Here is a 26,639-nt window from a genome sequence, read left to right on the forward strand (position 1 = left end):
TTCTGCCACAGCAGCTCCCACACAGGCCAGGCCCACCACCAGCACAGACCACGTCCCCGAGACGGGCCTCGGGGGCAGATCTGCGGGGTCCCCATCTGGTCCCTCACTCACATTGATGATATAGGAGAGCTCCACTGTGATGAGAGGCTCGGCTGGAGGCTGGGTGGGGGGGCGCACAGTCACTGTCATCACCCGGGAGGTGACAGCAAGCGGAGGCCTAGGGGACAAGGACTGAGGTCAGCTCCTGCCAGCAGGTGTTCAGACTCGGAAACTCTAATCTGTCGTGGCTGGGGACTGCCAGGGCCAAGATCCAAGGGAGGGCACAGATCTCAGACGGCAAAGTCCTAGACACCAGCACAGCCTCTGGGAACCGCCTAGGTGTTTCGTCTTTCCGCGGATCTGTGCATGCGCACGGATGTGTATGCCGGTGTGTGCACATGGACAACCTCAGGTGTTGTTCCTTAAGCACCGTCCACCCTTCCCTTTCTAAGACAGGCCCTCTCACTGGCCTACAACTTTAGAAGTGGGCTAGGCTGGCTGGCCTGCAAGCCCCAAGAATCTACCTCTTTCTGCCTTCCCAGTACTGAACATGTCAACATACCAGGCTGTTTTACATAGGCCAGCGATCCTCAACCTGTGGGCTGCAACCCCCAAAGACCATTGGAAAACACAGATCTTTACATTCATAACCGTAGCAAAATTATGGTTACAAGGTAGCATTGAAAATAATTTTATGGTCCATGAGGAACTGCATTAGAGGGCTGCAGCATTAGGAAAGGTGAGAACCCTTGCCAGAGGTCCTGGGATCCTTACTTGCGAGGTAAACACTTTAACCGAGGTAAACACTTTAACCTGGGCTCTCTCTCCAGCCCTGGATGTTCCTGAGAAGTGACCACGTCCACAGCCAGGCAAGGGGCCCCTCCTGGCACATGGCTGCAGGTGGACTCACCTGGGGGGTGGCAGGATGAGGCCGAGGGTGCGATAGAGCACAGCACCAATCACAAAGTAGGAGGACTCATCTGGGTCAGCTGGGAGAAGGCGCTGGTGGGCATGGCCTGGGCCTGGGGGCACCGTGCCTGGGCCCCGCCCCCTGCCTGGGCTGCCCGCTGTAGCTGCCCCGGGTGTGGCTGGCTTCCCTGGGGCGGATAGGCTGAGCACCTCCTTGGGTAGGAAGAGGCGGTCCTCTGAGTGTCGCACCCAGTCCTTCATGCCCCTGCGGCCCCGCATGGGAAACGTGATGTCACTGGACACTGCTGAGATGGGTTCTCTCTGAATGCTGATCACTGCAGTCGGGGGCGGAGGAAGGGTGGGCAGGGCACACCAGAGACAGACGGGGAGGTGGCGGAGGCAGCCAGGGGAAGAGACAGACATGAGGGAGACACACACCAGGGGAAACACAAAGAAGTTGGAACCAACACAGAAGTGAGACACATGAACGTCAGGGCGATGGAGCACAGGAGGGGAGGAAGACAGAAAGAGTAGCATGGGGGTTAAGTGGAGGGAAAACAAGACTCGTAAACAAAAGAGCAAAGCAGAAGCACCCCTTAACACTACCCTTCACCCAGGGAGATACGGTCCTGTGGAATCTAGCACCCCCCTCCCCCAGCCTGCATCCTTGTACCCAGATTGTCTGTGACAATCAGAGAACTCTGGAAGGCCTTGAGAGCATCGCCCACGAGGTGAATGAAGTCTTCAACAACACGCAGCAAGTGAACTGAGCCAGGAGACACCTGGGAACAGAGAGAATGTGCGGGTCTGAGGCAGGGGTGGGTCACGCGGAGAGAAGGTGGGAGGCTGAGGCCCTCACCTGCTGAGCATCATCCCACTTGTCCTTGTTCTCAGAATCCACCATGAAGCTCACCACCTGGAAGAAACGCTGGGGAGAGAGGGACAGGTCAGGAGGTGTGGGCCACCTTGCTGCCCCAGCAGACCCTGCCACCATGGAGTAGTACCTGCACATCATCGGCGGAAGGGACGTAGGTGGCCCTCTTGAAGGTGTCAGTGACATTCCTTAGAATGTCCACAGAGAAGAGCAGGTCCCCGCTGTAGTAGGTGCGCCGTGCCAGTAGCTCCTGCAGGCTTCTTACCACCTGTGACATGCCCTCACCTGCCAGCATGCGCTGGCCCTTCGCCAGGTGTTCCCGAAGCTGCAGGTGACATGTGTGTAATGCCCCTGTCATTGGAGTATCAGAGCCCGGGACCAGCCTTTGGTCCGTCCTCCTTCCATCTACCCACTAGGTGCATCCAGGAAGAGAGGGGGCATACAGAATCAGAGAGGCTCCCAAGAGACACAGTCCAAGAAGGAGTCAGTCATGATTTAGGAGGAATTCAGATGTGCAAATGCTTTAGAATAAGCTTTTGGGGGGCTGGGCACCTCCCTGTCCCTAAAGGGCCTTGAACATTCTGAATGAAGCACCTCACACACAGGCTCTCTCAAACACAAGCTCTCAGTGCAAACATCATCATTACAGTTAGGTCAGAAACGTGTAAACACACAGGCCACATTTGCTGAGACCATCCTTACCCCATGCAAGCCCTGGCCTGGGAACTTCAACTTCGTCCCTGCCTTCAAAGAGCTCCCAGTGTAACAGAGCACACTTAAATGCATTATTTGTGTTTTGGTTTCTTGAGATAGAGTCTCTCTAAGTAACCCTGAGAGTCCTGAAGCTTTCTATGTAGATCAGGTTGGTCTCAACTCAGAAATCCTCCTGCCTCTGCCTCTCCAGTGTAGGGTAAGGGCACGTGATACCATTCCCAGTATCCAATGCATTCTTAACTCTCCATGTCTAAGAAGCACAGGATGGAAAATTGTGGGTAAAGAACCCAGAAGTATGTCCCAGGGAAAGAGAGAGATACCTAAGAAGCCCTGACATTTAAGTAGGAGTTTGCCAGAAAACAGAAATACAGCATATACCAAGGTATGGGGGAAATGAATGAGCCTCAAGCTCCTGCCACCCCCTACCAGGGTTTGAGACGTATCATACGGTTCCCCAACCCAACGAGGCACACTCACTGACAGGTACAGGTAGCGGTATTCATGGGAGATGCAACGAGCAAAGCTGGGCAGTCCCCAGTAGGCCACACCCTGTGCACTGAGGAGACAGCGGCGGCTAGCAGAGCCTGCAGAGGGATGAGACAGGGATGGGCATTAAGGCTGAGGTCTTACCTACTCCCTGCACATCTCGGGATGCAGGATGCCCAGAGGTGGGCAGCTGGGAGGTGGGGCAAGGGTCTGCAGGGACAGCTGCCTGCCCTCACCCGAGGCATTGGGAGGACACTTGTTGTAAATGATCTCGCCAGCTGCTGCCTTCTTCCACGTCATCAGCATCACATACTCATCCCGGCACATCTCGTGGAAGGCTGCAGGGACAGGGCAGGGGACGGGGCTCAGCTGGGCTCACACTCACGGCCCCAGACCCAGGGTTACAAAGAGTACCTGGACACCTCTTCTCACTGCAGGGCTTCACCTCCTCGCCTGTGCCCTCACAAGGGTAGCCCTGCGTGCCCGAAGCCTGGCACATGCGGAAGCGGCGCTGCCAGCCCGTGTCACAAGTCTTGGAGCACAGGCTCCATGCGTTCCACGGCCCCCACTTGCCATCCGTGGCTGTGAGAAAAGGGAAGTCTGAGAGACCATAGGTGCCTCCAAGGCCAGGGCGACCACTTGCTACCCTCACACCAAGCACTCACCCGGGCATTCGAGATTGCTGCACTCACGAGTGTCGGTGAGGGCACCTGTGCATGTGGCCCAGGCTGGGCCAGCCACACTGCACTTCCGGCTGCGCTGCTGGGTTCCGTTGGCACAAGATGAAGAGCATGGGCCCCAGGGACCCCATTCTAGCCACTGGCCTTCCACTGCATGGGGAGACACAAGCAGGGGTGGCCGTTGAGCAGAACGTGGGAGGGCTAGTCGGGGCAGAGTTCCACAGGGAGATGGCAGTGTGTGATGGCCACTCAGACCTGGGCCAAGCCAGATCATCTGAACTGGGCATATGCAAGGGTCTGGAGTGAGTGGGTGGTGACTGGGCCTCTTTCTGCCTGCCTGTCACCAGCTCCAGGAATACACCGACACCCTTCCACGCAGCACCAAGGGCTAGCCCCAGAGGTGAGTTCGTATGTGTGTGAGAGGATGCGGGCTGTAATGGCACCTTTTGAACTTAGCCTTAGCCTACACATAAGCCCAGCCTTGCATCCATGGTGCCATGGACACCAAAGTGCTATTTACAGCAAGGGCAGCTGACGGCATGGAGGAATGGGCGCTGGAAAGCAGGCCCCCTGTGATGGGGTCACAGTGTGCCAACCCCAAGTAAGGGTTGGGTTTCACCACCCATTAGTTACTAACAGGTATGCTTCTCCAGTCTCCCCATGCATGGTTAAAGTTATGGGAACCCCACCTTCCCCCACCCCCAGGGACAGGGCACTGGACCTGACTGCCTCCCCTAGGTCTCCCGATCCCCCCACCCGGCTGGGCAGCGCCTGCCTAGAAGCCCCTTGGCGCTACTGACCCGGGCAGGCGGCCATACTGCAGAGTTTAGTCTGCAGCTCGGGACCCTCGCAGGCCTTGCCGCCGTGCTGGGGGGGCACGCAGGTCCGCATCCGGCTCCGGGACCCCCGCCCGCAGCTGCGGGAGCACAGGCTCCAGGACCCCCACTCCTCCCACACGCCGTGCACTGCAAGGAAGCACGTGGCCGGTGGCTGGGCAGCACCTTGGCTCCGCCCACAGCCAGTGCCTGCCCATCCGCCCACCAATCAGGAATTCCGCAATTCTCCGACCATTCCTCATTGGCTCCACCCTGGGTTAAGATGCCAGGGACCGATGGCTTAGGGTCCCAGGATAACCACCCTTTATGGGGATGTGGTCCCAGGTCATACAGGACAGATTCTGTGGACACCCGGATAGGGTGAGCAGGACCAGCCTGAGGAGCCAATGTTCCTCTCCTGGGGGCACAGGAAAACCCAGGAAAGGATCCAAGATCCATCCTTCTCTTCCCTTCCCACCCCCAGACCCAGAGCCTGAATCCAACAGGGCAGGCCTGGGGCAACAGAAGTGCCCCCTCCCAGCCCCAACCGCATAGACACACAGACAGACACGGACCTCTACATAGACACTGACGACACAACGAGCTCACAAACGGGAACACAGCTTTGTCCCGGTGCTCCACAAGCCCCTGCCACACCCAGAGAGCCTTCCTCGGTAAGTCCTACTCTAAATCCACTGCCAGCACTTCATCCCAGGGAAGCCACGAGCAGAACTGGTTAACACTGCCCTGTCTATCACCAGCTAACCGCAACAGACACATGCGCTTCCTCCGTACCTGCCTGAAGTACCTACGTGTTCCAACTGATTTAAGCCTAACGGTCTATCAGAGGTAACCAAGGGGAAGGGCAATCCAGAGCAAAGTGGGGACCATCAGGGAGGGCTTCATTTTAAAAACAGAGTGGCATATATCTTAGATCTAAGGGCGGGCCGATGCTTTAGCCAAGATGGGGGGGGGCAGGGAAAGAATAAGCAAATGCCGAGAGCTGGGATGCTGCGAGAGGTGTTGCTGAGGTCAGGACTAAGGGCAAGTGGAGGAGCCATGTGCAAAGAACAGCCTTGACTACAAGATGGAGGCATCAGGGAAGTCATGTGCCAAAAGCAGACCCCGGACGTGTGTCCTGATAGTTCCATAACCTCAAGTGCTTCATGCCAGGTTGGCAGTGCCTGGGTAAGGCATGGTGTGGGGGACAGGCAAGTTTGTTGAAGGCAAGGGAGGGGCAACCAAACAGTTGGGGAAGCTGTCAGTTTGATGCCCTGTCAACAGACAGGACCTGACTCTGCTGGCAGATGGAGCAGGGAGGAGGACGCCTACCTGGGCAGGTGGCTGAATTGTTGCAAGGCCGGGTCTCCCGAAGGGGCCCGCTGCACAGGGTCCCATAGGGGGAGGACACGCAGGAGCGGGTCCGCACCTGCAGACCCTGACCACACGTCAGGGAACACACGCTCCACGGGGACCACTCCTCAGCTGCCGGGTCGCCTACGAGAGAGGGACAGCGTCGGCGGCAAGGGACACCTCCCAGAGAGCTGCATGGGAGCATGGAAGGACCAGAAGATGGGGGGTAGGCATCAAAGGGACCCTCCTACCCTGACCCCGAGTGGCAGGCTCTTTGGAAGACAACCCATCCCTACCCACAGGCTTCACATGGCAACATAACTGAGCTCCAGGACATAGACACAGACAGGCACACGCCAGCACACATGCCACCAGACGCCACAGTCGGGCCACCGCCACAGAGGAAGGGAGGCGGGCCCGAGTTACCTGTCTGCGCCATGAATAGCCCAGGCTCATCTGCAGACCTTGGCCACTGGGTTTTCACCTTCGGTTCCTCTTCCGGCTCCTCACCTGGAACACGGAGGTGGTGGCAAGGGGCTTAGCAAAAGCCAGCTCAGTGCTGCCACAGTGGTACAGAGGGCAGCCTTGCTGGTCCTCGGCCCGAGGGCCTGGAACCAACTGTAGGCGATGCAGAGAGAGCATCACATCCTGCCCCCTGCCCCACCACCACCATTTTACAGATAAGGAAACTGAGGCTCAGAAGGCCACACAGGACTCATAACCACCTTGTCCACCTCTTGCCTCAGCCGGACGGGGACTGGAAGGCAACGGTCAACATACTGAGTTCTGGCGACGTGTCTGTGCTGTTCCAAGTCATGACCACACCTATCTCCTCTAACTCTCTCCCTGGGAACATGTGGTCGTCATTTCCATGGTGAGGTGAGGAACTAAGGACTCGAGCCCAGCTGTTGTTGCCCAGATGTGCACAATCCTATTGAGGTTGCAGCTTGGCGGTTTCTTATCCCAAGACCGACTCTGAGTAACAGACAAGCAGCCTGGCCGCTTCAAGTCTGCTCTTGGGTCACGTTTTGCATGGGGCAGACCATGGGCTTGGTGTTCAACATGGAACAGTAATGGACTATGATGTGAAGGCCTTAGGTCACGTGAGATGGGGGTGCTCGGACGGGGCGGAGGTGCTCAAGCAGAAGCCTGTACCCCCACAGGCCCTCCTCCCAATAGAGGATTAGTCCAGGCCTTGGCAGCCCCATTGGGCCTGGAAGTCTGAGCCTGCCCGGCTGTAGACACGATTCCTACAGCCTGTGCCCCTCTCCGCTGCAGCATCCACAACAGGCCTCTGTATTTAAGGTTTAGTCCTCAAGTCGGTACTATTGGGAGGTGGCACTATTGGGTAGCACTCAGTAGGTCTTATGATTACTGGGGACAGGAAAGGATAAAGTAGACCTTTGTCCCTCTTTGTCTCCTTTCCACTCCTGGACATGAATGGTGGCCCGAGAGACAGTCCCATATTGATGTGCTATCCAACCACAGGCCCCCAAACATCAGGAAAGCAGACTGAACCCTCTAAGCTATGAGCCAAAACAGCCTTTCCCACAAAGTCAGTAAAGAACCTTTTTTTTTAATAAGCCGATCTTGCAGGCCTTTGTTACAGTAAGGGCAAAGCTAACAGCCTCAAACTGGGGGTTCAGGTGCGGACAAGCGGGAATGCACCAAGGAAGGCCACACCCATAGTAGGGACACTGGACAGGTGACTGGGAGAGCATGTAGAGGATAGGGCTCGGCCCACAGAGTGCCCTCGATGAGAAGGAATCGCTTTCCTTCTTTCCTAGATCTCTTTCTTCGGTTTCAGAAAGCTGGGTCAGCACCAAGCAGCCGCCGGGACCTCAGAGGGCTGTGCTCCTCCTGCCCCCTGCTGCTCGGTCGAGCCACTGCACCTCGGGGAAAGCTGACCAGGCCAGTAAAGTAGCCATCTCCAGAAAACCTACAGCCCAGGTTTGAACTGCCCCAGCACTGCATCCATTGTGGTCTCCGTGAGTCTCGTGGCCTGAGCTACTTCCTGTCACTTCTGCACCACCGGAAGCGCGGGTGTCACCTGGACCGTGAGCCCTGGGAGCCGGCACTAGCCAGCTGTGCAGCTCTCGGCAGTCCCTTACCATCTCTGATCCTGACTGCTCTGGAAAAATCCCGCCTTCAGGAATCTTAACCTTAAGCCCTCCCCACCCCACCCCCCGAAGGAAGCTCAACAGGAATTCAGTTTCTTTCCCGCCGCCACCCTTTAGCCGCCATGCTTCCTTGAGCCCTCATACAGTCTCAGTCCACGCCGGTTATTTTTTGCCAACTCGGCACCAACCTCCCAGATATACAAGAGGAAATCTTAATTGAGAAAATGCTTCCGTCATATGGGCCTGAAGGCAAGTCTGAAGTGCATTTTCTTGATTAATAATCGAAGTGAGGGGGCCTGGCCCACCATGGGTGGTCACCCCTGAGCAGGTGACCCTGGGTGGTGTAAGAAAGCAGGCTGAGCTGGGCATGGTGGCACGCGCTTTTAATCCGGAGGCAGGAGGATCTCCGTGAGTTCCAGGACAGCCAGGGATATGCGAAGAGACCCTATCTCAATAAATAAATAAATAAATAAATAAATAAATAAATAAGAAAGCGGAATGAGCCAGCGAGGAGTTACAGCGCATGGGTAAGCAGTGTTCCCCCATGGCCTCGGCATTATTTCTTGCCGTGAGTACCGAACCTGGCTTCCCTAATGGACAAGCCGTAAGATGAAATGAACCTTTTATGCCTCAGGTTGATTTTGGCCATGATCTCGTAAACACTGCAATAGAAACCCTAACTAAGACACCGACTCTAGCAGTCTCCAGAGGTGTCAGAGCCAGGGCAGCAGCTGCTCAGTCCCCTGTACCCAGCTCTTTTGTCACGCCTGCTCAGCCATCCCAGCCTAGAGCCTGATGACGAGTCACTTTCTCCACACCCACTCCCAGGCTGCTGAAGGCCCTAGAGCGAAGCCAGCTGGCCCTGTGACAGGTTTGGGGCTCTGTGCCTGCTAGGCACCCAGGCTTCTCAGAGGCCCTTGTGGGCTTCCTTGCTTCCCCTCTGGGGTCCCACTGGCCCTGACCCACTCTCCCCTCAGCCACTCCTTTAGCCACAGCCTCCTTCACAGGAAATGGGGAAGCTAGGGTACACAGCCCTGACTTGTGGCCACCCCTCCTCCGCCTTCCCAGAAGGCCCCTTCCCTGTCCCCTTCCAGTGAGCACTCGTCAGCAACCTCTCCCTGTAGCAAGTGACTGACCCAGGCCTCCTCTGTTCTAGGGGTCTCTCCCTGCCCCACACTTCCAGCTGCTGCCCTGGGCTTGCTGCCCTGGGCTTCCGTCCAATCCTGCTGAGTGATCCCCAGCTGACACTCCGCTTTCTCACCTGCCACTCGCTCACTTCCTGGCTGGATGTCACCTCCCCCGTTGATCCACTGCAGTCTCACTGCTGCCCACATCTTTCTACTGGAGCAGGTCTTGACAAAGTCACCAGCGTCCTCACTGCTGCTGAATCCTGGGGACACTGCAGGCCTCATCTCTCTTGACCCTCAACATTGATCTTTCCTGAACCTCTGCCTCCTTCCTGCCTTTCTACAGGGCCTACCCTGCCGCCTCCCTACCTGCTTCTTACAGCAAGCAGCCACGCTTCCGTCAGCCATTATCACAATCATCTTCAAAGTTTAATGCATCCCCCTGAGCCAGCACCCCATCATCCTGCCCAAACCCCACCTGCCCCACAATCCACAACTAGGTGACCCCCCTGAACCGTTTCACGTCAGATCCCACTCAACACATCTTCTCAAACCTCTTCCCTTGAGTCCTCACCTTCTTAGAAAACCCCTATCCAACCTTCAAACCCCATCTCCAATAACCTCTCATCTCAGAAGCCTTCCCTATAGGCCGCTGCTAGGCAGTAGCTGGTCCCCTTTCCTATGTCCCTTTCATCATACGTGGCTCCATTCCCATCCTTTTAATTATTTACTTTATGTGTGGGGCAGTTTGTCTGCATATATGTCTGTGCACCTGGAGGTCAGAAGAAGTTATTGGGTCCCTTGGTTCTGGGCTTATAAAACAGCCGTGAGTGGCCATGTGGGGTGCTGGGAAGCAAAACCCAGGTCCTCCGGAAAAACAGGCAGAGCTCTTAACCACTGAACCATGTTTCCAGCCCGTGGTTCCATCTTCTGTCTGCACTGCCCACCTCCCCCTTTGAGCCATTTGAAGCTGTATACAGTCCCCCACCAAGCCTTGTGAACACCAGCCCCCACGGGGACCGCCCTTAAGGCCAGCATCCATCACAGTCCACATTCTGGAGATGCTGTACAACCGGTCCTAGTGCCATAGGACACTCTGGGTCCTGCTCCGATTACACCTTGTGCCCATTTCTAGGTCTCAGCCTGGCACGCAGTCAACCACAACTCAAGACATGTCAAAGACCATCTGACTTGTGTGTTGTGGGCTTACCTTGTTCCCTGTGGACCCCACACCCCCCAACCAACTCACCAGCCATTATAACCAAAGGTGAGCTAGTGGCTTCTAGAGTCCACCCTACTTGCAATAAGATTTTCCAAACTTAGATTTGGGGTCCCTCTCTCAGTCTCCCGAGCAGGGCCAGATTGGTGAGGGAACAGCCTGCTGCTGGCTGCTGCAAAGCTAGGGGCCCTACTCCCGCAGCCTTCCCTCCCATGCACCACCCCACCTCCCTCAGGAGTAACCAGCAATTCATCTCCCTGCTTGGGAAAGCCAGTTGTCCCTGGAGGGGACAAAGACAGATAAGACCAGCTGGTATTTCCTGCCAGGAACATTTATTCAGTATGCATGTACAGGCCCAGAACACGGTAGGTTTACCGTGAGGCTGAGGCAGGCAATTTCAAAGAGGACAAAGAGGATCCAAGACAGGAGTGAGTGCCCCCATGATCCCAATGTCCCACCTGTGTGATATGTGCCTATGTATGTGTGTATATATGTTGGCATGTGTGAGTGCGGGTTTGTGCATGTCAGAGCTGACATATGGAGGTCAGAAGACAGCTACAAGTGTTAGGTCTCACCTTCCAGCTCGTTTAAGACGGGATCACTTGATGCTCACCACCGGATGTGCCAGGCTAGCTGGCCAGCAAGCTTCTGAAATCTTCCATCCCACCTCTCGCTTTGTTGCAAGATCACAGGGATTACAAACGTGTACTACCATGCCTGGCTTTTATACAGGTTCTGGGGATCCAAACCCAGTTCCTCGGGCTTGCGAGGCAAACACTTCAGCCACTGAGCCATCTCCCCAGCCCTAAAATATCATGTACTAAATAGTTCCAGGTACCCATCACCAGGCACTCCCCAGTACTCCACTCAGTCCCCATGGGGTCAGTTCACCCACTTCACTCATAAGAAATGAGGTTCCCAGGGGAGAGAGGTGAGCGGGGCTCACAGCCAGGCCTGGCTGACGCGGATTTCCTCTCCAGAGCTGCACCGCTCTGACAGGATGAAGCTTAGCCAGAACCTTCTCTAGTTTTCCTGCCTAATGCCCATGGAAATTCACCAGGTTCTCACCTGCACGTGCTCAGCCCCTCCCCAAAACACCACCCCCTGCGACCATCAGGGGCTAGCTCTCCTTGGTGGCTTCTAGTGACACTTTGGGATCCCGTTCCAGCCACATGACTTCCCCTTCTGAGGGGGCCTTCAGTAGCTCCCCACTGCTATGGTTACACTATAAACCTCTGGCTCCTATTGGCCTTTCCAGTCCTGTTCCCACCTTCCCACCAGACGGACAGTCACAGCACACAGCAAGATGGCCTGGACCAATGAGAAGGAGCTGAACAGGCAGATATGGGACTTGTAGCCTTGCCTCGGTCTTGCTGTATGTATGCTTCCGCCCAAATAAACCTGATCTCTCTGAGCTTCGGATTCTTCAGCTGGAAGTTACGGATAACGCCTACCACGTCTCCAGAGAGAGGATTAGAGATATGGACTGTCTCGCACATAATAAAAAGGGGGCACTGTACCCCATTGTTCAATCACACAAATACGTTCTCCTCTGAATGCTTCTGTTCCTTCCCTTCATCTGACTGCCAAGTATGTAGTAAATGTGGCCCCTTCCGAGCAGCCGTCCCAGACACGCCACACAGGAATTTGGGTGTGCTGACCCCCTCTCTGTGGACTGGTTCTTAGATCATCTTACATTAGCCGTCAGTCCTCTGTACCCACGGCTCCCGTGATACCGAAGTCCCAGTCCTCGGTGCCCTCTGGCACGGAAGGCCTGGACTCCAAGCAGCCAAGCCAAGGAAACCCTCCAGTAAACACAGGCCATATTGTCCTGGGGGTTCCTCCACCCCAGACACCAGGGGTTACCCTCTGCTCACCTTGACTCTGTAGGCAGGATCCACAGGCTCTCTGTCCCTGAGCTCACTGAGCTACAACTGCTGACACCTGCTACGCTGTGCTCCCCAGACTCCACATGGTTGGGCACCCAAGACCTCTACGTTAAGAATGTGTTAAAGACAACCACAACAACCACCGCTTCCTTGGAGAGAAGGCTGTGACTTCCAAAGCGAGTCCTCCCTAGGGCTCTCAGCACCCTTCCCTCACACTGGCCCCAGAGCCTTGGTGGGACCAGCTAGCCAGCCCCCTGTTGTGGCCTTCCATGCCTTCCTGGCTCCACGGGTGCAGAGAGGGAGGTGGCTTTTGAAAACCCTAGGCTCTTCCCTGTAGCCCAGTGTAACTGGGTCTCCCTATGAAGCCAGGTACCTGCCAGGATGCCAGGCCCCCTTGGGGAATCCTACTTCCTACGAACCCATGAGCCCAGCCTTCCACCTGAGCTGGATACCTGCTACTTCCCCATGTGGTTACATCCTCCTAGAAAGCCAGGACCACAGCTGACTCAGACTGCCTCCTCCACAATGCCCTGTTTCTTGCTGCTTTCAAGCATCAGGATGAGGTCCCCAGACAAGGTGTGTCTTGCTTGGGACCGCATTCAGAGTCCTGGCCCCGGCTCCCTTCCCAGCCAGCAGCTCTGCTCCTTATAGCTTCTTCCTCCGTGTGCTAGTTCACACTTCCGCCCTTGGGCAGGCTGTTCTCTCGGCTAACAAGGCCCTTCCAGGGGCTTTCACAATGTGCCAGCAGGATGCCTGCGGTGGCTGGGGCCTTGTGGACAGGGATATGGCCCTTTCCCTCTAGGTCTCTTCTAGGACAACTAGCTGACTTGTTGGGACAATCCTGTCTGCGCCTGTTGTCTTCCTGAAGGGCACAACTCCTCCCAGTGATGCCAGATGCCCTTCCAACTGCACTAAGGATAAAGTCTCGTGAGCCCCAGACTTTCACACATATCCAGCCAGTGCTAATTTCTCTTTCTAACAAACGAGGAAGCAGGAACACGGAAGGCTAGAATTTAATACCGCCGCTTTGTTTTCGCCGTGCTTGATGCTTTTGTTATCTTCTCTTTCAGATAAGTGATAACTCTTTCCATTTACGATATGAAATCTCTTTATAATATATTAAATTTAAAAGGCAATTCAATTTAAGGAGAAATTTCACAGGCTAGTGAATTCCTATTCACCCCTCAAAACCCACCTCGGAGTCACCTCTTCCGCCTTCCCACTCCCTCATAGTTTGACCCTCCACTCCCCCTCCCCACCTTCTGTGACATCCAGAACACTAAATTATGGTAACACGGCAACTGTTCATTGGCCAGCACTGTGGTTTAGTGTGTGTCCCAAGGGTTCGTGTATAGAAATTTATTCCCCGTTGTGAGGTATAAAGAGGGTGGAAATTCAGAGCCAGGCATGGTGACACAGGCTTGTAATCCCAGTGGAAGGAAGATGGAGGCAGAAGGACCGTAAATTCAAGGTCATCCCCAGCTACACTGTGAGCCTGAGGCCAACCTGGACTGCGTGAGATCCTGCTTCAAGAACAAAACAGGGAGGTGGGGATGGAACTCAACTGGGAGAGGACTTTCCTAGCATGGCAAAACCCTGGCTTCCATCCCCAGTACTGCCATAAAACTAGACATGGTAATCCCAAGGCCCAGGAGACAGAGGCAGGAGGATTGCAGTTCAAGGTCCTGCTCAACTATATAGTAAGGTTGAGGCCAATCTGGGATACATGAGACCCTGTCTTTAAAAAAAAAAAAAAAAAGAGTACAAACTTAACTTGAATTAAGAAGAAGGTTTGGGAAGGTCACTGGGGTTAGTCTTGGTAGCTTCCTAAGCAATGAAATAAGTCAGGTACAGTGGTGCACACTTCTAATCTCAACTTCCTGGAGACAGAAGCAGGCAGATCTCTGTGAATTTGAGGCCAGTCTGGTCTACATAACAAGTTCAGGCCTGCCAGAGAGACCCTGTCTTTTTAAAAGAAGAATTAAGAGAGAGGAGACACAGGCACACATGGTCCCTCCCTTGCCATGTGATAGATTCAATATACCACCTAGGAACTTTGCCTGCAAGGTCACCATCACCAGACACAGGCCCTTGACCTTGGAACAGAATCGTGAGCCAAAATAAACCTCTTTCCTTTAGAACATGCCTAGTCCGTGGACCTGTGACATGAGGAGCAGGAGAGAAGCTTAACGTAGGCAGGTGCCACACCGAGCTCTTACAGCACTGCAGGGCACAGCTCTTCTGTCCTCACTGCACAGGTGACAATGTAGCAGTGAAGTCACTTGTCCACTTCAGGACAGGGCGACTTCAGCCTGTGGCCTTGACTGTCACTGTGCACCAGCAGCCACCCTGCGACACAGGAGTACACAGGGTGTACCCCACTCTCCTCTGATCTCACTCAGAGCCAGACCCAGGTTCTGAAGCAAGTCCACAGATAAGGACACAGTGATGAGGGCTGGGCAGTGATGGGGGCCGGGTGGTGGTGGCGCATGCCTTTAACCCCAGCACTCAGGAAGCAGAGGCAGGCAGGTCTCTGTGAGTTCAAGGCCATCCTGGTCTACAGAGCAAGTTCCAGGACAGCCAGGGCTGTTACACAGAGAAACTCTGTCTTGAAAAAAAAAAAAAAAACACACACACACACAAAAAGAACCAGTGATGTGTATGAGAGATTGGCAGGCTGTACTAAAAGGCCTGAAAATTCTGGGATGCACTGACAGGAGCCCCAGCAAATGCCATGGCCTCCGTCTTTCCTGCTCTGTAGAGAGGACCTTCCTCCTTAGCATAGGAGCTGCAAGGAAGCAGGTGAGGCCCCATTTCCCACCACTAGAATAGAATGGCCAACACAGAAGACCTGAACTTGAGCACAGAGGGAGCAAGCGTCCTCACTCCCAGGACTGAGTGGAGCAGGTCGGTGTTCTCTCTAGCACCCACAGGTGCTGTAACTCATACATGCACATCCCCTAACCTCCTCATCATCTGGTCCCACCCTAGGTCCATCCTGCTTTGTCTTCTGCTGACTCCTCTCAAGGATGTCCTAAAGAGGGGGAACCCAGCTTCCTTCCCTGTCCAGGAGAGATCTGGTAACCAAGGGCGAAAGGTATCCCAAGGGTGGGAGACAGTCCAAGCAGAGGTAGGGAGTAGAAAAAATAGGGGCTCTAAGGACAACGAGGGGGGTCAGTGAGTGGGCAGGCGAGAGATGGAGGGGGGCTGGAAAGAGTGGACAGCTGTGCCCAACAGAAGGTTCAAACACTGGGAAGGGGTGCTTAGGTGGAACTGGAGGCTCGGGCTCTAGACTGGGAAGGTGACACACAGAGAGATCTGAGGTGTCTGAGGATTCTAAGGCCAGCGACTTGCTCAAGTGACACACTGGCAGAGGCAGGTAGGAATCTGAAGCCATCCTTGCCCCCCCCCCAGAAGTCCACAGTGTCCCCAGGGGCTATGCCTCAGAAAGAGTGCCGATGATGGGGAGGGTGGGCTGGGAACATCTGGCCCGGGAGGGAAAGTGCCCTGAGGGAAGACAGTTGTGCGGCAGAGGAGGGAAGTAGTTGCGTTGCATGGGGCGCGGGGGCTTAAGGGGCGGGGCGGGGGGGGGGGCTCTTCCAGCCATCCCCGTGTACAAGTGTCCCCAGCCCCAGAGGATTAGTGGGTGGGAGTGCGACCCATCTTCAGCAGCTGGGCCCTGCAGTGGGCACCACTTCTGTGACTTGCCTCTCAGCTCTGGCCTCAGCCAGCCTCATTGCCAGCCTTCTGAGGGCTCCTTCCTGCCTGCCTTCTCTTTCTTCCTCTCCCCACACTTAACAGATTGCGGCAGCAAGATGGCACAAATTTATGGCTCAACTCACCAAAAATAACAAGAGATCTATCAAAGGCAGTTTGCGTGAAATTAACAGGCGCCTGTACCCTCTTGTCAAACGCACTCGGCTCTGAGGCCGGCCAAGGCACCCCACGGCCCGGAACCTCCTCATCCCCTAACCTCCTCATCGTCTGGTCCCACCCTAGGTCCATCCTGCTTTGTCTTCTGCTGACTCCTCTCAAGGATGTCATAAAGAGGGGGAACCCAGCTTCCTTCCCTGTCCCGGTTCCTGGCAGAGGGTCTCTTCCTGTTCACCATCCACAAACCTTGCTCTCTGTCTGGCAGCTCCTTGCGCCAGCCTATTCTGCATTCTAGGGTGTGGCATAGAGGATGGTGTGGAGGAGGCCCAAGGTCTCGGTGAGAAGAGCAGCGTGCTCTGGGCCCTGACAACGCCTCTGACCTGCAGACACGCCCTGGCACGTGAAATGAACTGAGTAGTGTACCCGCCGTCTCTCACGTCAGAAAGGTTGGGCAGGAGGGAGGAGGTGGCAGAGCGGAAGAGCCTCCTGCCTGCTTTGGGGAGAGGAAGGGGCTGAGCCAGCCAGCTCTGGGTACCAGTATGCTGGGCAAGTTCAGCCCACTTATGTCAGCTGATGCTGTATTCCCCATGCCAGCTCCCCACAGAGCAACCACCACCTGAACAGGTGCCAAATGGGGCAAGGGGCAGAGCAGAGGCAAGGTCCGAAAACAGCCAGAACCTCCAGCTCAGGGGTCTCTGCGCCAAGAGCCTCAAGAACAACAGGCCATCCAACCTCCATCCAGCTCAAACTCAAGGGTCCTCGTGGGGGCTCTGTTGATGGTACACTTCCAGTCATCAGCCCTCTCTGACTCCTGAAGATGCCCTCGCTACCAACCAGATCTTGCTTCCGGCTTCAACAAGCCCAGCTGGCTGCTCCTGGCTCTGTGCTCCACATGGCAGCTTGCCTAGCCAGTGCCCAGCCAGGAGGGCAAAGCCTTGCTCCATCCACTCCAAACCACTGGGCCGAGGGGCCACAGCGAAAGCCACACAAAAGAACTTGACCTCAGCTGAGCAGAATGGGGGAGGCCCTACAGAGTGACAGCGGTGGTGGCCATGCAGGAAGAGTCATAAACCTCCTGATATACGCCTGGCGCTCTCCGCTGATGTTCGACAAAAGAAGCAAAATTCAATTTCTTCCTGCAGGCACTAAATCCCAGGCCAGCCTCCAGGGCCCGTAACCTGCCCACGGCCTGGCTGTCACATGGATGGCTTCATCGACCGCTGTTGGAGGCCAAGCTGGCCAGGCCACTAGGTGCTCACCGTGCCCATGTGGGCATGATGGCCAGATGTCTCATGGGGGAGGCCAAGAAAGTCCCCCTGCAAAGCACTAGGAGAAGCCATTGTTATAACTCCCTTTCTAACTAATTCAAAGACACCTCCCAGTTTTACAAAGAAGCCAATGCCTTTGTTAACGATGCTAACGGTCAAAGAGTGTCCAGCACCTGGGCTCTACTCTCCAAAGCAGGGATACAAGAAGGTTCTGCCCTCTGCTGATTCCTCCAGTGACCTCACATGAGCCCCCTTCCTCCCATGTAAATATTCAGTGAGATCTACATGCATCCTCCATCCTCTCCAGGGTAGACCAACATTTGGGGAAACGGAGGTCCAGAGAGGCAAAGGGCCTCCCAACACATGGACCAGTTCCAGATCTACCTCTCTCCCATCCATCTAGCTCTGGGGCCTGTTCCCCGCTGACCCCTAAGTCAGTCCTTGGCTCGGCACTGGTCACCAGGCATAGAAGGTCCAGCTGGCGAGGGGAGCTGGGACTAGAAGCTGTAGGAAGCAGGGCAGTGGGAGGTGGCCATGGCTGTGAAGCTGGGGTGGGTGTGGGAGCAGGCAGGCGAGAGGACTCCAAGAGCTTTTGCCCAGTCAGCAAGAAGCGCCAGCAGCTGGCGGCCTTGGTCCCAGAAGACATGGGCCCAGTGGGGGAGATGGGACACTGGGAGTTGAGCCAGTCCAGCCCTCCGAGGCATCTCAGAGCTCGGGCCTCTTCACCCAGGCACACTCTCCCTCACCTCCTTCCGCCCTGACCCTGGGGTGCTGCCAAAAATCATTGACCTGTGTGGGCAGGAACGCGCTTCTGCTCCCTGCCTACTCCAGCCTCCAGGCAGATTTGTCAACTCACAGTGCCAGGGTCTGCCACAGCCACTCCAGTTTGGGGCTCCATCTGCCCGGGATGCCCTCAGCACTGCTATGCCTGTCACCTGTTCTACGGTCTGTGCTCCAGCACCCTCCTCTTCAGGAAGCTCCCCGGGCCAACTATCTATCTGCACCACCAGCACCGGCTCATCTGCATCCCGCTCAGGTAAAATCTGATTCCGATGACCTTTACATCTGGACAAGGCTGAGCACAGAGGTGACGTCCTCTGCAAACGGTCGGGACTGGCCAGGATGGACACCCGCAGACGATTGTTGGTCCCCTCGATGCCCCACCCCACTCAGACCCAGCCCAGACTCACCATATCTCATCTCGGTGGTGAACAGGTCATTGCTGCTCCCCGAGTGCAAGTCAGCCTCAGCAGGTGGGGCCGGACCCCCAGGCACCAGGGCATTGGATAAGGTGTGGGCAGCTGGAGGCCCTGGAGGTGTGGTGGTGGCGGGGCTGGCCCCGGCCTCCCCAGGGCAGCTGCACCCTGGCTGAGCAAAGCCACAAGCCCTGCCTGCAGCTCGGCCACACTCCTCACTCCAGCGGCAGAGCACGCCACAGGTGAACTGGCTGGAATTGTTGTTGTTGATAAGCAAAACCTCCACAAAGCGGAAGGCTAGGGCAGCGGGCGCCAGCAGCCGTGGGGCCTCCGAGGGCTCAGCAGACAGGCACAGCTGCACGAAGTTCTTGTCGAAGTGCAGGAAGGTAAAGGGGCCCGAGCCACCACACAGCTCCAACCCCGATGCTGCCTCCTCCTCCTCCTCCGGTCGCCCCACCTCTGATTGCGCCTGGGCTGCCGCTTCCTCGGGACCAGGCCGCAGGCAGGTAAAGTTGACCAGGTAGTGGTCCAGGGGCAGCAGGCGGGGGGCAAAGTGGGTGCACACCTGCTCCTGTCGGTTGAAGCGCAGGTAGAGGGAGTACTTGGTGGGGTCAGGGTTCTCCAAGGTCCAGGAGCAGCCTGAGGCGATGGTAGGAAAGAGGTCCTGCAGCGAGAAGGCCCCGTAGAGCACGCCCGAGGCCAGGGCGGAGCAGGCACTGGGGGCGGGGTCGAAGGCCGTGGCCAGGCGCAGGGACAGAATCACAGACAGTAAGAGGGGACAGGCTGGGGTCATCCTATGTCCCTTGCCCTGTGGAAAAAAACAGAGGTCAGCGGAGCCCCGGGTCAGTCAGCAAGTGCTCTGAGGCTCCAGAGTGTAATCGCAAGGAGGGGGGGGGGGGGTCGTCTATCTGTATGACCTTAGACCAGGCAGATGACCTCTCTGCGCCTTGGTTTTTCTGCCTGTAAAATGGCTGTGCTTATCGCGTGGATCCTATAAAATTGCCTATCTCATCTACCCTACAAGGGCAATATGAAATAACTTAGGGAATAGTTCCAGGAGGAGCTGGAATCCCGTGGCTCAGTACTGCCCCCCATGCAACCCACCAGCCAGGGGCGGCTGGGCCTGACATCCTGACATCCACACTCAGCCAGCCCTGCCACCCCTGTATCCTCCAGAGCCACCGCTCTCAGTTGGTGTGTCGTGATCAGCTGTGAGGAGTGCCGTGTGTAACCCAGCAGTCAACGTGGTGATGTTTGACAACCATTTGCTTTTTTATAAATCAGCGCGATTCAAGGTTATTCCCGGAACAATGTTCTCACTCACTCCCTTCACTGAACAAGAGAGGAAGGGGTGGAGTGACTGCCAGGTGCCAGGAACTGTGCCTAACCCAGCCATACCTGGGGAAGAGAGGGTACTGCCAGTGTGGATGTCATGGGTACCGCTGCTGTGGGAAAGAGGAGAGGAGGGAGACAACGGGCATCAGTCCAGCTCAGCCAGCCACTTGCAGGCCGGATGAATCTCATGAACCTCAGTTTCCTAATCTACAAAATGGGCACAGTAATTCCCATCACTGTCCCCTCTTTCCACCTTCTCCACAGAATTGGCTTCCCGGGCCTGGCAAAGGCCTGCCTCCCTCAGCGTGCTCTCCTTGAGGCTCATCTCTAGGCCGTAAGAGGGAAGGCCCGTCTGTTGGCTTCTTTCTCTCAAAGTGCTATGCTCAGCTGATCTCCCAGCAAGTGTGAATGCACTTCAGGCAGGCAGAGGACACACAGGACCCAAGGTGCACCCTGCAGGACACTAAGGCAGGAAGGCAGGAACCACCTTCCCACCTGTCAGACCAGCGCAGAACCACCGGCCACTCCCACCCAGCTTCTACCCCAATTCCCAAAAAGCAGACGGGTACAAATCTAGATGAGTCTCACTTCCGTCCAATTCTAACGCAACCACACAGCCTCCCTCCTCTTCCTCCCTGCCGCCACACAGCCCACAGGCCAGCATGGACCCATCTAGTCTGGAGCTTCCATGTTAGAGAAAACATAAGGCCACCTGTTCAAGATCACACGAAGGTGGACTAGTTAGGACTGGAATTCAGGACCTCGGCTCCCCACCCCCAAGCCCACCCAGAGCTTCCTGTGCCTTCCCTTAGCTTATTGCTTGGGATTCAGGACAAGTGGACAAGTGATTCCTTCTGGGAATTCAAATCACAACCATAGGACAGTTCACAGGTGTGGCTAAGTTTTCTAAGACACAGCTGCTCCCTGGGGATACCTTTCCCCAGGACTGTTCTAAATAGTTTCAGGAGCAGGGAACAGAAATTAGAACCCCAGTACTCCAATCCTGCAGCAGCATGCATGGAGCTTCCAACATGACTTTCCCCACACGGGGCGCCACTGAGCCAAGCCCAAGCCCCAGTCAGAGACAGGCACCCATCCTTCCCCAACCATTCTGGAAAGGCTCACTCACTGAAGAGGAGCGGCCTCACCCTCCTCCAAAGACTATCCTACCTTCCTCTGAGGAGCTGAAAAGGCGCACTGGAGCCCTGGCCTTCCCCGCTGCAATCATGCCTGTCCCAAACTGTGCAGCCCACCCAGGCTGCTGCGGTAACCGGCGAAGCCAGAGGCTGATGATGAGTGACATCCAGTCCCCCCCGCTGCCCCCAATTATTTTTAAGCAGGCTGCAAAATTCAGGCCATGGCTGCAGCTCAGCAGAGGAGAGGTGGGGGCTCATTATAACTGGCCTCCCCTCCCCCACCTAGAGCAAGGCAGGGAACCTTTTCCCCATATATATACCTCAACAGACCTGAGCTTCAACAGACTTGGGCCCAGAGACACATACATACACAACAGCACACATGCACAGATGTGTGTGCAGATAAGCATTCAGTGTTCTCCATATGAAGACACACATGCATGCAGATATGTGGCAAGCTCAGCATGTGACCTCGTATGTACTCAAAGGTGCACACACCACACACACAGTGAAATCAGACCACTGCATACATACAAAGATGTGTCTATTCCCACACGTGGACACACACAGGTGCTTGGCCCTGACACGGTATATGACAGCTAGGTATTGGGCAGAACCGCCTCTTACCTATGCTTTTAAAGCTGGGGAATCACGAGCCCTGATCCCAACTCCTAGACCTCTGCTGCTCCCAGTTCATCAAGAAACACTAAGTCTAAACTGGTCCCTGCCAAAGTCTGGCTCCTCCGGAAGGAAGCCACCTGTACACACTGGCCAATCCCCATGTCCACTCAGTCTCTTCAGACCCATTCCCAGGATTCTCCCCTGCCCTCAGGGCATGGCCTTCACTGCTCCATAGCTCCTGCATCACTGTGAGACAGAGGATGAGGGCAAGCGTCTTACATTTCTACCCTTCACATTAAGGGACAGACTCAACTGAAGCTGGGTCACAGCCATGACCTTATTCAAGATCTTGAGGTGTGCAGCTGTGACGGGTCCTCCTATGAGCACTGACCCAGAGCCTGCTCCCAGGCAGAAGTCTGGAAAGGATCCCGGCCTCCCAAGCAGCCGGTGATTATTAGCCATGCATAACTACTTGGGCCTCAGTTTCCCTCTCTGGGGAATAGAGTGCCATCACTAGCCCGGAATGGCACATGGCTTCTTCTCCTTTAGCCTCTCCAACACGCTGCCTGACCTGGCCTAATGAGTTCTGTCCCTGGTCTCTTAGGACCATGCTGATAATCCTCTCACCTAAAGTCCAAGGCCTTGGGCCAGGGGAAGCCAAGAGTGGCTCTGTCACCTCAAAGCCAGGAAGACCACAGACCCTTTCGAGGTACAAGCTAGGAAGTAGAGACCAAGGTCCGCTCTAAGGCAGAACTTCCTGGGTCAGAAAAGGCTGGTGGAAAGGGTCAAAAGGCTTCAGGACCTTTCTGGGCTGAGATGGGAGAGGAGCAGCCTGGAGTAGTTTCAGTCTAAGGGATCCATTTCTCAGTTAAGCGCCCCAAGAATTCCAACGAGTTCCTCTCTGCCTAGGTTCAGGAGAGAATGGGGATCGTCAAAGACCCCACAGGTCTGCCCAGCCTCGGGCTTCCATCTGCACCAAAAAAAGGAACCCAAGAACTGAGCTGCCTGAGTGGAGGGTGAAGATCAGCAGGGGGTGGGGCACCTCTGGGTCGGCTGTTAGGGGTCCCCGGGATCAGATCGACTCTTGTCTACCAGGGACCAGCTGTGAATTCGAACACTGGATGCGGAGGCTCGAGCGCTCTGGCCCGGGGATGGGGAGGGGCGAAGTGCGGGGGAGGAGGCCCGGCGACAAGCACATCCGTCGCGTTTATCCACCTGGCAGCTCCAATTCGCGCGCCCGTCACTCATCCTCAGCCTCACCGATGCCTGCCACGGGGCCTCCGGGTCTTCCGCCCGTGTTCCCAGCTGGGGGCAGGGTGCTCGGGGTCCCCTCTCCGCTGGCACCCAGGGAGGCGCTAACCCTCCATCCAGCCTCTCGAGCTAGGGGGGCGGGACCGAAGGAGCGAGCGACCCCGGGTGAGGCCAATCCCAGACCGAAGGCAGAGAGGGACGCTCAGGAGGCCAGCCGCACACACCGAGGGAAAGGCTAGCCGAGCAGACGGGGACGAGGGGCGGCCCCCAGGGGCGGGGGCGCGCGGGTGGCAGGGGAGGGGGCGGTGACTCAGCCACCCTCCGCCCGCCTCCCCGGAACTTTGCAGCAGCTGGAGCGGTTGCTACAGGAACCGAAAGCTTTTGTTCCCCGGTAGTCAGGGCTGCCCCGGCGGGAGGATAGCTCGGAGGTTGCCACTCCCCGATGGAACCCAGGTCCGGCCACACCGCCAGAAGATGAATAACCAACCACAACGACACGGGTTCGCGTCTCTTTCCTCCTACTGAAGCACTCGCGTCAGCCCTAGGCTTCTACAAACTCCATGGCTCTCGGGCCAGGTTGCCCCTAACTCTGACCTGCAGCGCTAACTACCCTAGAAAGTTCCTGACGATGTCTGATCTCCAAGGGTTCTGTATCTCAGAGTGGTTGGTTTTCCATATGGGCCACCTCTAACGAGCTGCCTGACTTTGAGCGCCTTGTCTCTTCGGTATACTGAGTCTACTTCCCCAGCCTCTATACTTGAATCTAGACCTCAGAGCCCTTGGCTTGGTCTTCATTGCTGTCCCTATGACCAGGGAGGATCCTGAGGTTGCGGAGCCAGGAGGGAAGTGGGGGGAATCTAGCAGTCGCAAGCTTCCTAGACCTTTAGGGGGTTAAAGGGACGAAGGTATTTTCTGCCTTTATTATTCTGAAGGTGAAAGAGTTACAACTGTTACGTTTCCTCCTTGGGATTAGTAGTAGCAAGGGACCTGACCTTGGCTTTGAAGGCAACCCGCACAAGACATCATTATCGAGTATTTATAAGCACTTCATGGTACAATCTGATTTCATTCCCCAGCAACTATAGGAGGCAGTGGTCATTGACCCATTTTATAGAGGATCAACTGAGGCTCAGAAAGGTTAGGGAGCTTGGCCAGGTAACACAGGTTTTGAACCCAGATCATCTGATCAAAAACTGAGTGTCAGCTACTTACCTTCAATAGTGAGGGATAGGCGGGGGAGAGCAAAGACTAACTAGACCCTCCCTTTGTGCAATAGAAATGCCCGCCACGGACACACACCCTAAACGAGACCCATCCCTTCCTGAAGAAAGATGAGGAGAGGACAGAATGGGGGAGTGAGGAGGCAGAAGGGAGGAGAGGAAGACTGCCTCTGTCAGTCTTGGTCCCTCATCTCCCCAACATCACCAGGGCATACCCAGTGCGGTGTCCACGCTGACCCCCACTCTCCAAGCGCCTGCTCTGTCCTGAGTCAGGTCGATTTGCTCACAGCCTCCTCACGTCCAAGCTGAATAGACTCTACCTTTGACTCTATCTTGTGAGGAATATGATGGGGTAGACAGACAGAAGCTCCCTAAGGACACCTACTCAAGCCCAAGAAGCAACCGTGCCTGGTGCTCAAAGGGCTCTTGACCTGCCGCTGGGATGAGTCCTCCATCCAACACCATCCTTCTCCATCCCCAAAGCAGGTAACCGTACAACCAGTGTTTGGGCACCTGGCCTCGCCCACCAACCTCATCTCCCCAGGGACTTCCCAGCGTCAGTCCCGCAGACACCTAACGCTTGGGTTGCGGAAACCCGGGGTTGTCCACGAGAGAAGGGGCGGTGGGTCCCGGGCTGCGGGCAGGGGGCGCCAGAGGACGCCCAGGGGCCGGGCAGGCAGCTGGCAAGGCGGGTAGGCAGGCGGCATCTCTCGGCCCGGGCGCCCCTCCCCCCCGCGGGCAACAGACTGGTCGCCGGTTCTGCACTAGCCGTGGCGCGGAGGATTTCCCGCGGCTGTGCCCTCGGACCAAGCCGACTGCAGGAGTGGTCGCCAACTTCACAGCCCACAGCCCCCCAAATCATGACAGACCCCGGGGTTGCAGAAGAGTGCGTCTGGTGCCTGGTTCTAAGACCAGTGGTGGGAGGATAGGGATGGGGGAGGCGGGGGTTCCGGCCAAAGACAAACGCGGGAGTGTGCCGAGGGTCCGATGGAGACCTCGGCCTGAGGAAAGGATCTTGGAGGAGCAAGGGGGACACGGCCCCAATTCCAGGCTGAGGGGGAGGGGACTTGCAGCAGAGATTGGAAAGGGAAGGCGGGACTCTGGGCAGATATGGGGGAAGGGGTATTCGGGGCAGAAATAGAGGGGAAGCATGGTGGCCGTGCAGGCGCGGGGGAGGGCAGTAACAGACATGGTTGGGGACCGGAACGACTAGGGGCAGAGTGAAAGAGAGGTCCAGAGTCCGGCTGCCAGACGAGGGGAGATGGGGGAGGGGGACAGCCGAGCTGCAGGTTGGAGAGGGTCTCGAATCAAGACCGGGGGCGCACTGCCGGGATCTTGGCCGAGACAGGGCAAGACTCGCGACAGCGGTGTGTCAGACTGGGTCAGGATTCTAAAGGTGGGGGACTTTGACACAGACGGCAAGGGGTCGGTCCAGGCTGGGGGAGGGGGCAGCAAAGGGGCTCGCGGGAGACTAAGGGGGCTTCCTCCCAGGGCTTGGGAGTCCCTTCTAAGACAGGGGTTGAGTGAGCTCTGGACAGACTCAGGTCGGGCCGGAGAATTGAGCAGAGATGGGCAAGCGGAGCACCCCGAGTGCGGGCTGGTGCGGAAACTCGGGACCGCGCGCGAGGGCTCGGTGCGGGGCCGGCTGGGGTCTGGGGCCGAGCACTCACCTGGGCGCCGTCAGCAGCAGGAGCGGGGGCCGGCGCTGGTGGAGGCGGCCGCGGGGCGCAAGTTTGCCATCCCTAAGGCGGGGGCCGGGCCGGGCGCAGGGCAGCTCGCCGCAGCCGCGCCGAGGCCCGAGGCTCCGGCTCCGCCGAGCGGCGGGTGCAGAGCAGGCGCCGCGGAGCTGCACGGGGCGGGCGGGCGGGCGCCGGGCCGGGCGCGGGCTCCTGCCGCCGCCGCCTCCTCGCCGCGCCGCCCCCCGCTCCCCGCCCCGAGCACCGCCCGCGCCGCGCGCCGCCTCCTATTCGCGGGCGGCGGCCGCAGCCCCAGGCTCTGATCGCCGGTGCCGCATCCTCCTCTCTGTCTCCCAGCGCCGCTGCTGCCACCGAACCGGATTCCTCCGGCCGCTCCGGCCGCTGCCCGCAGCGCGCGCCGGGCCGAATGACGGCCGAGGCGGGACGCGGCGCCTGCGCGGGCCGGGCCCGGGAGGGGGCGCGCGCCGGGCCGGGCGCGAGGAGCCGCGGGAGAAGGGGCGGGGGGCGGGGGCGACGCGCGCCGCCTCCTGTTAAAGGGGGAGCAGCGCCAGCCGAGCCAAGCGCGCCCTCCCCCTCCTCACCCTGGGCCCCAGGCGCCGGCGCGGGAGAAGCCCGGGGTAAGCCCCCGCCCTGCCCGTGACCGCCTGGACCGCAGAGTGAGCCTAACCGCGATACCCCTCCAGCGATACCCCAAGTCAGTGGCGTCTAGCGCAGCCAGGGTCTCCCGAGCTGGGGAGGCTAAAACATTTTCTCCCCCTCCCCAATATGCAGCGCATATTGCTTGTCCCTGTGCATGCAGGTGCCACTCGTGCACTGA

The 26,639-nt window shown here is 57.0% G+C and overlaps 1 protein-coding gene across 6 annotated transcripts in view; it reads right to left on the minus strand.

Annotated features, from left to right (window-relative positions):
• Window positions 1–25,947, minus strand: part of Adgrb2 (adhesion G protein-coupled receptor B2) — a 37,141-nt gene extending 11,194 nt beyond the window's left edge. For 4 of the 6 annotated variants that reach the window (XM_050154402.1, XM_050154393.1, XM_050154385.1 and 1 more), the window contains exons 1-14: window positions 25,796–25,947; window positions 18,557–19,370; window positions 6,297–6,380; window positions 5,850–6,014; window positions 4,503–4,667; window positions 3,688–3,852; window positions 3,437–3,604; window positions 3,259–3,360; window positions 3,014–3,120; window positions 1,953–2,147; window positions 1,808–1,876; window positions 1,622–1,730; window positions 950–1,283; window positions 112–217 (exon numbers count right to left, since the gene is read on the minus strand). In XM_050154402.1, coding sequence (XP_050010359.1) covers window positions 112–217; window positions 950–1,283; window positions 1,622–1,730; window positions 1,808–1,876; window positions 1,953–2,147; window positions 3,014–3,120; window positions 3,259–3,360; window positions 3,437–3,604; window positions 3,688–3,852; window positions 4,503–4,667; window positions 5,850–6,014; window positions 6,297–6,380; window positions 18,557–19,355 — 2,568 coding nt within the window. In that variant the 5' untranslated portion in view covers window positions 19,356–19,370; window positions 25,796–25,947. The remainder of the gene's footprint in view (window positions 1–111; window positions 218–949; window positions 1,284–1,621; window positions 1,731–1,807; window positions 1,877–1,952; window positions 2,148–3,013; window positions 3,121–3,258; window positions 3,361–3,436; window positions 3,605–3,687; window positions 3,853–4,502; window positions 4,668–5,849; window positions 6,015–6,296; window positions 6,381–18,556; window positions 19,371–25,795) is intronic. The other 2 variants (XM_050154417.1, XM_050154411.1) reach the window with 1 other exon arrangement.
• Between the last annotated feature and the right edge of the window lie 692 nt (window positions 25,948–26,639).

This window comes from Alexandromys fortis, unplaced genomic scaffold (assembly GCF_014885135.2).
Source record: "Alexandromys fortis isolate MF-2015 unplaced genomic scaffold, M_Fortis_MF-2015_v1.1 scaffold_26, whole genome shotgun sequence".
NCBI classification, from domain to species: domain Eukaryota; kingdom Metazoa; phylum Chordata; class Mammalia; order Rodentia; family Cricetidae; genus Alexandromys; species Alexandromys fortis.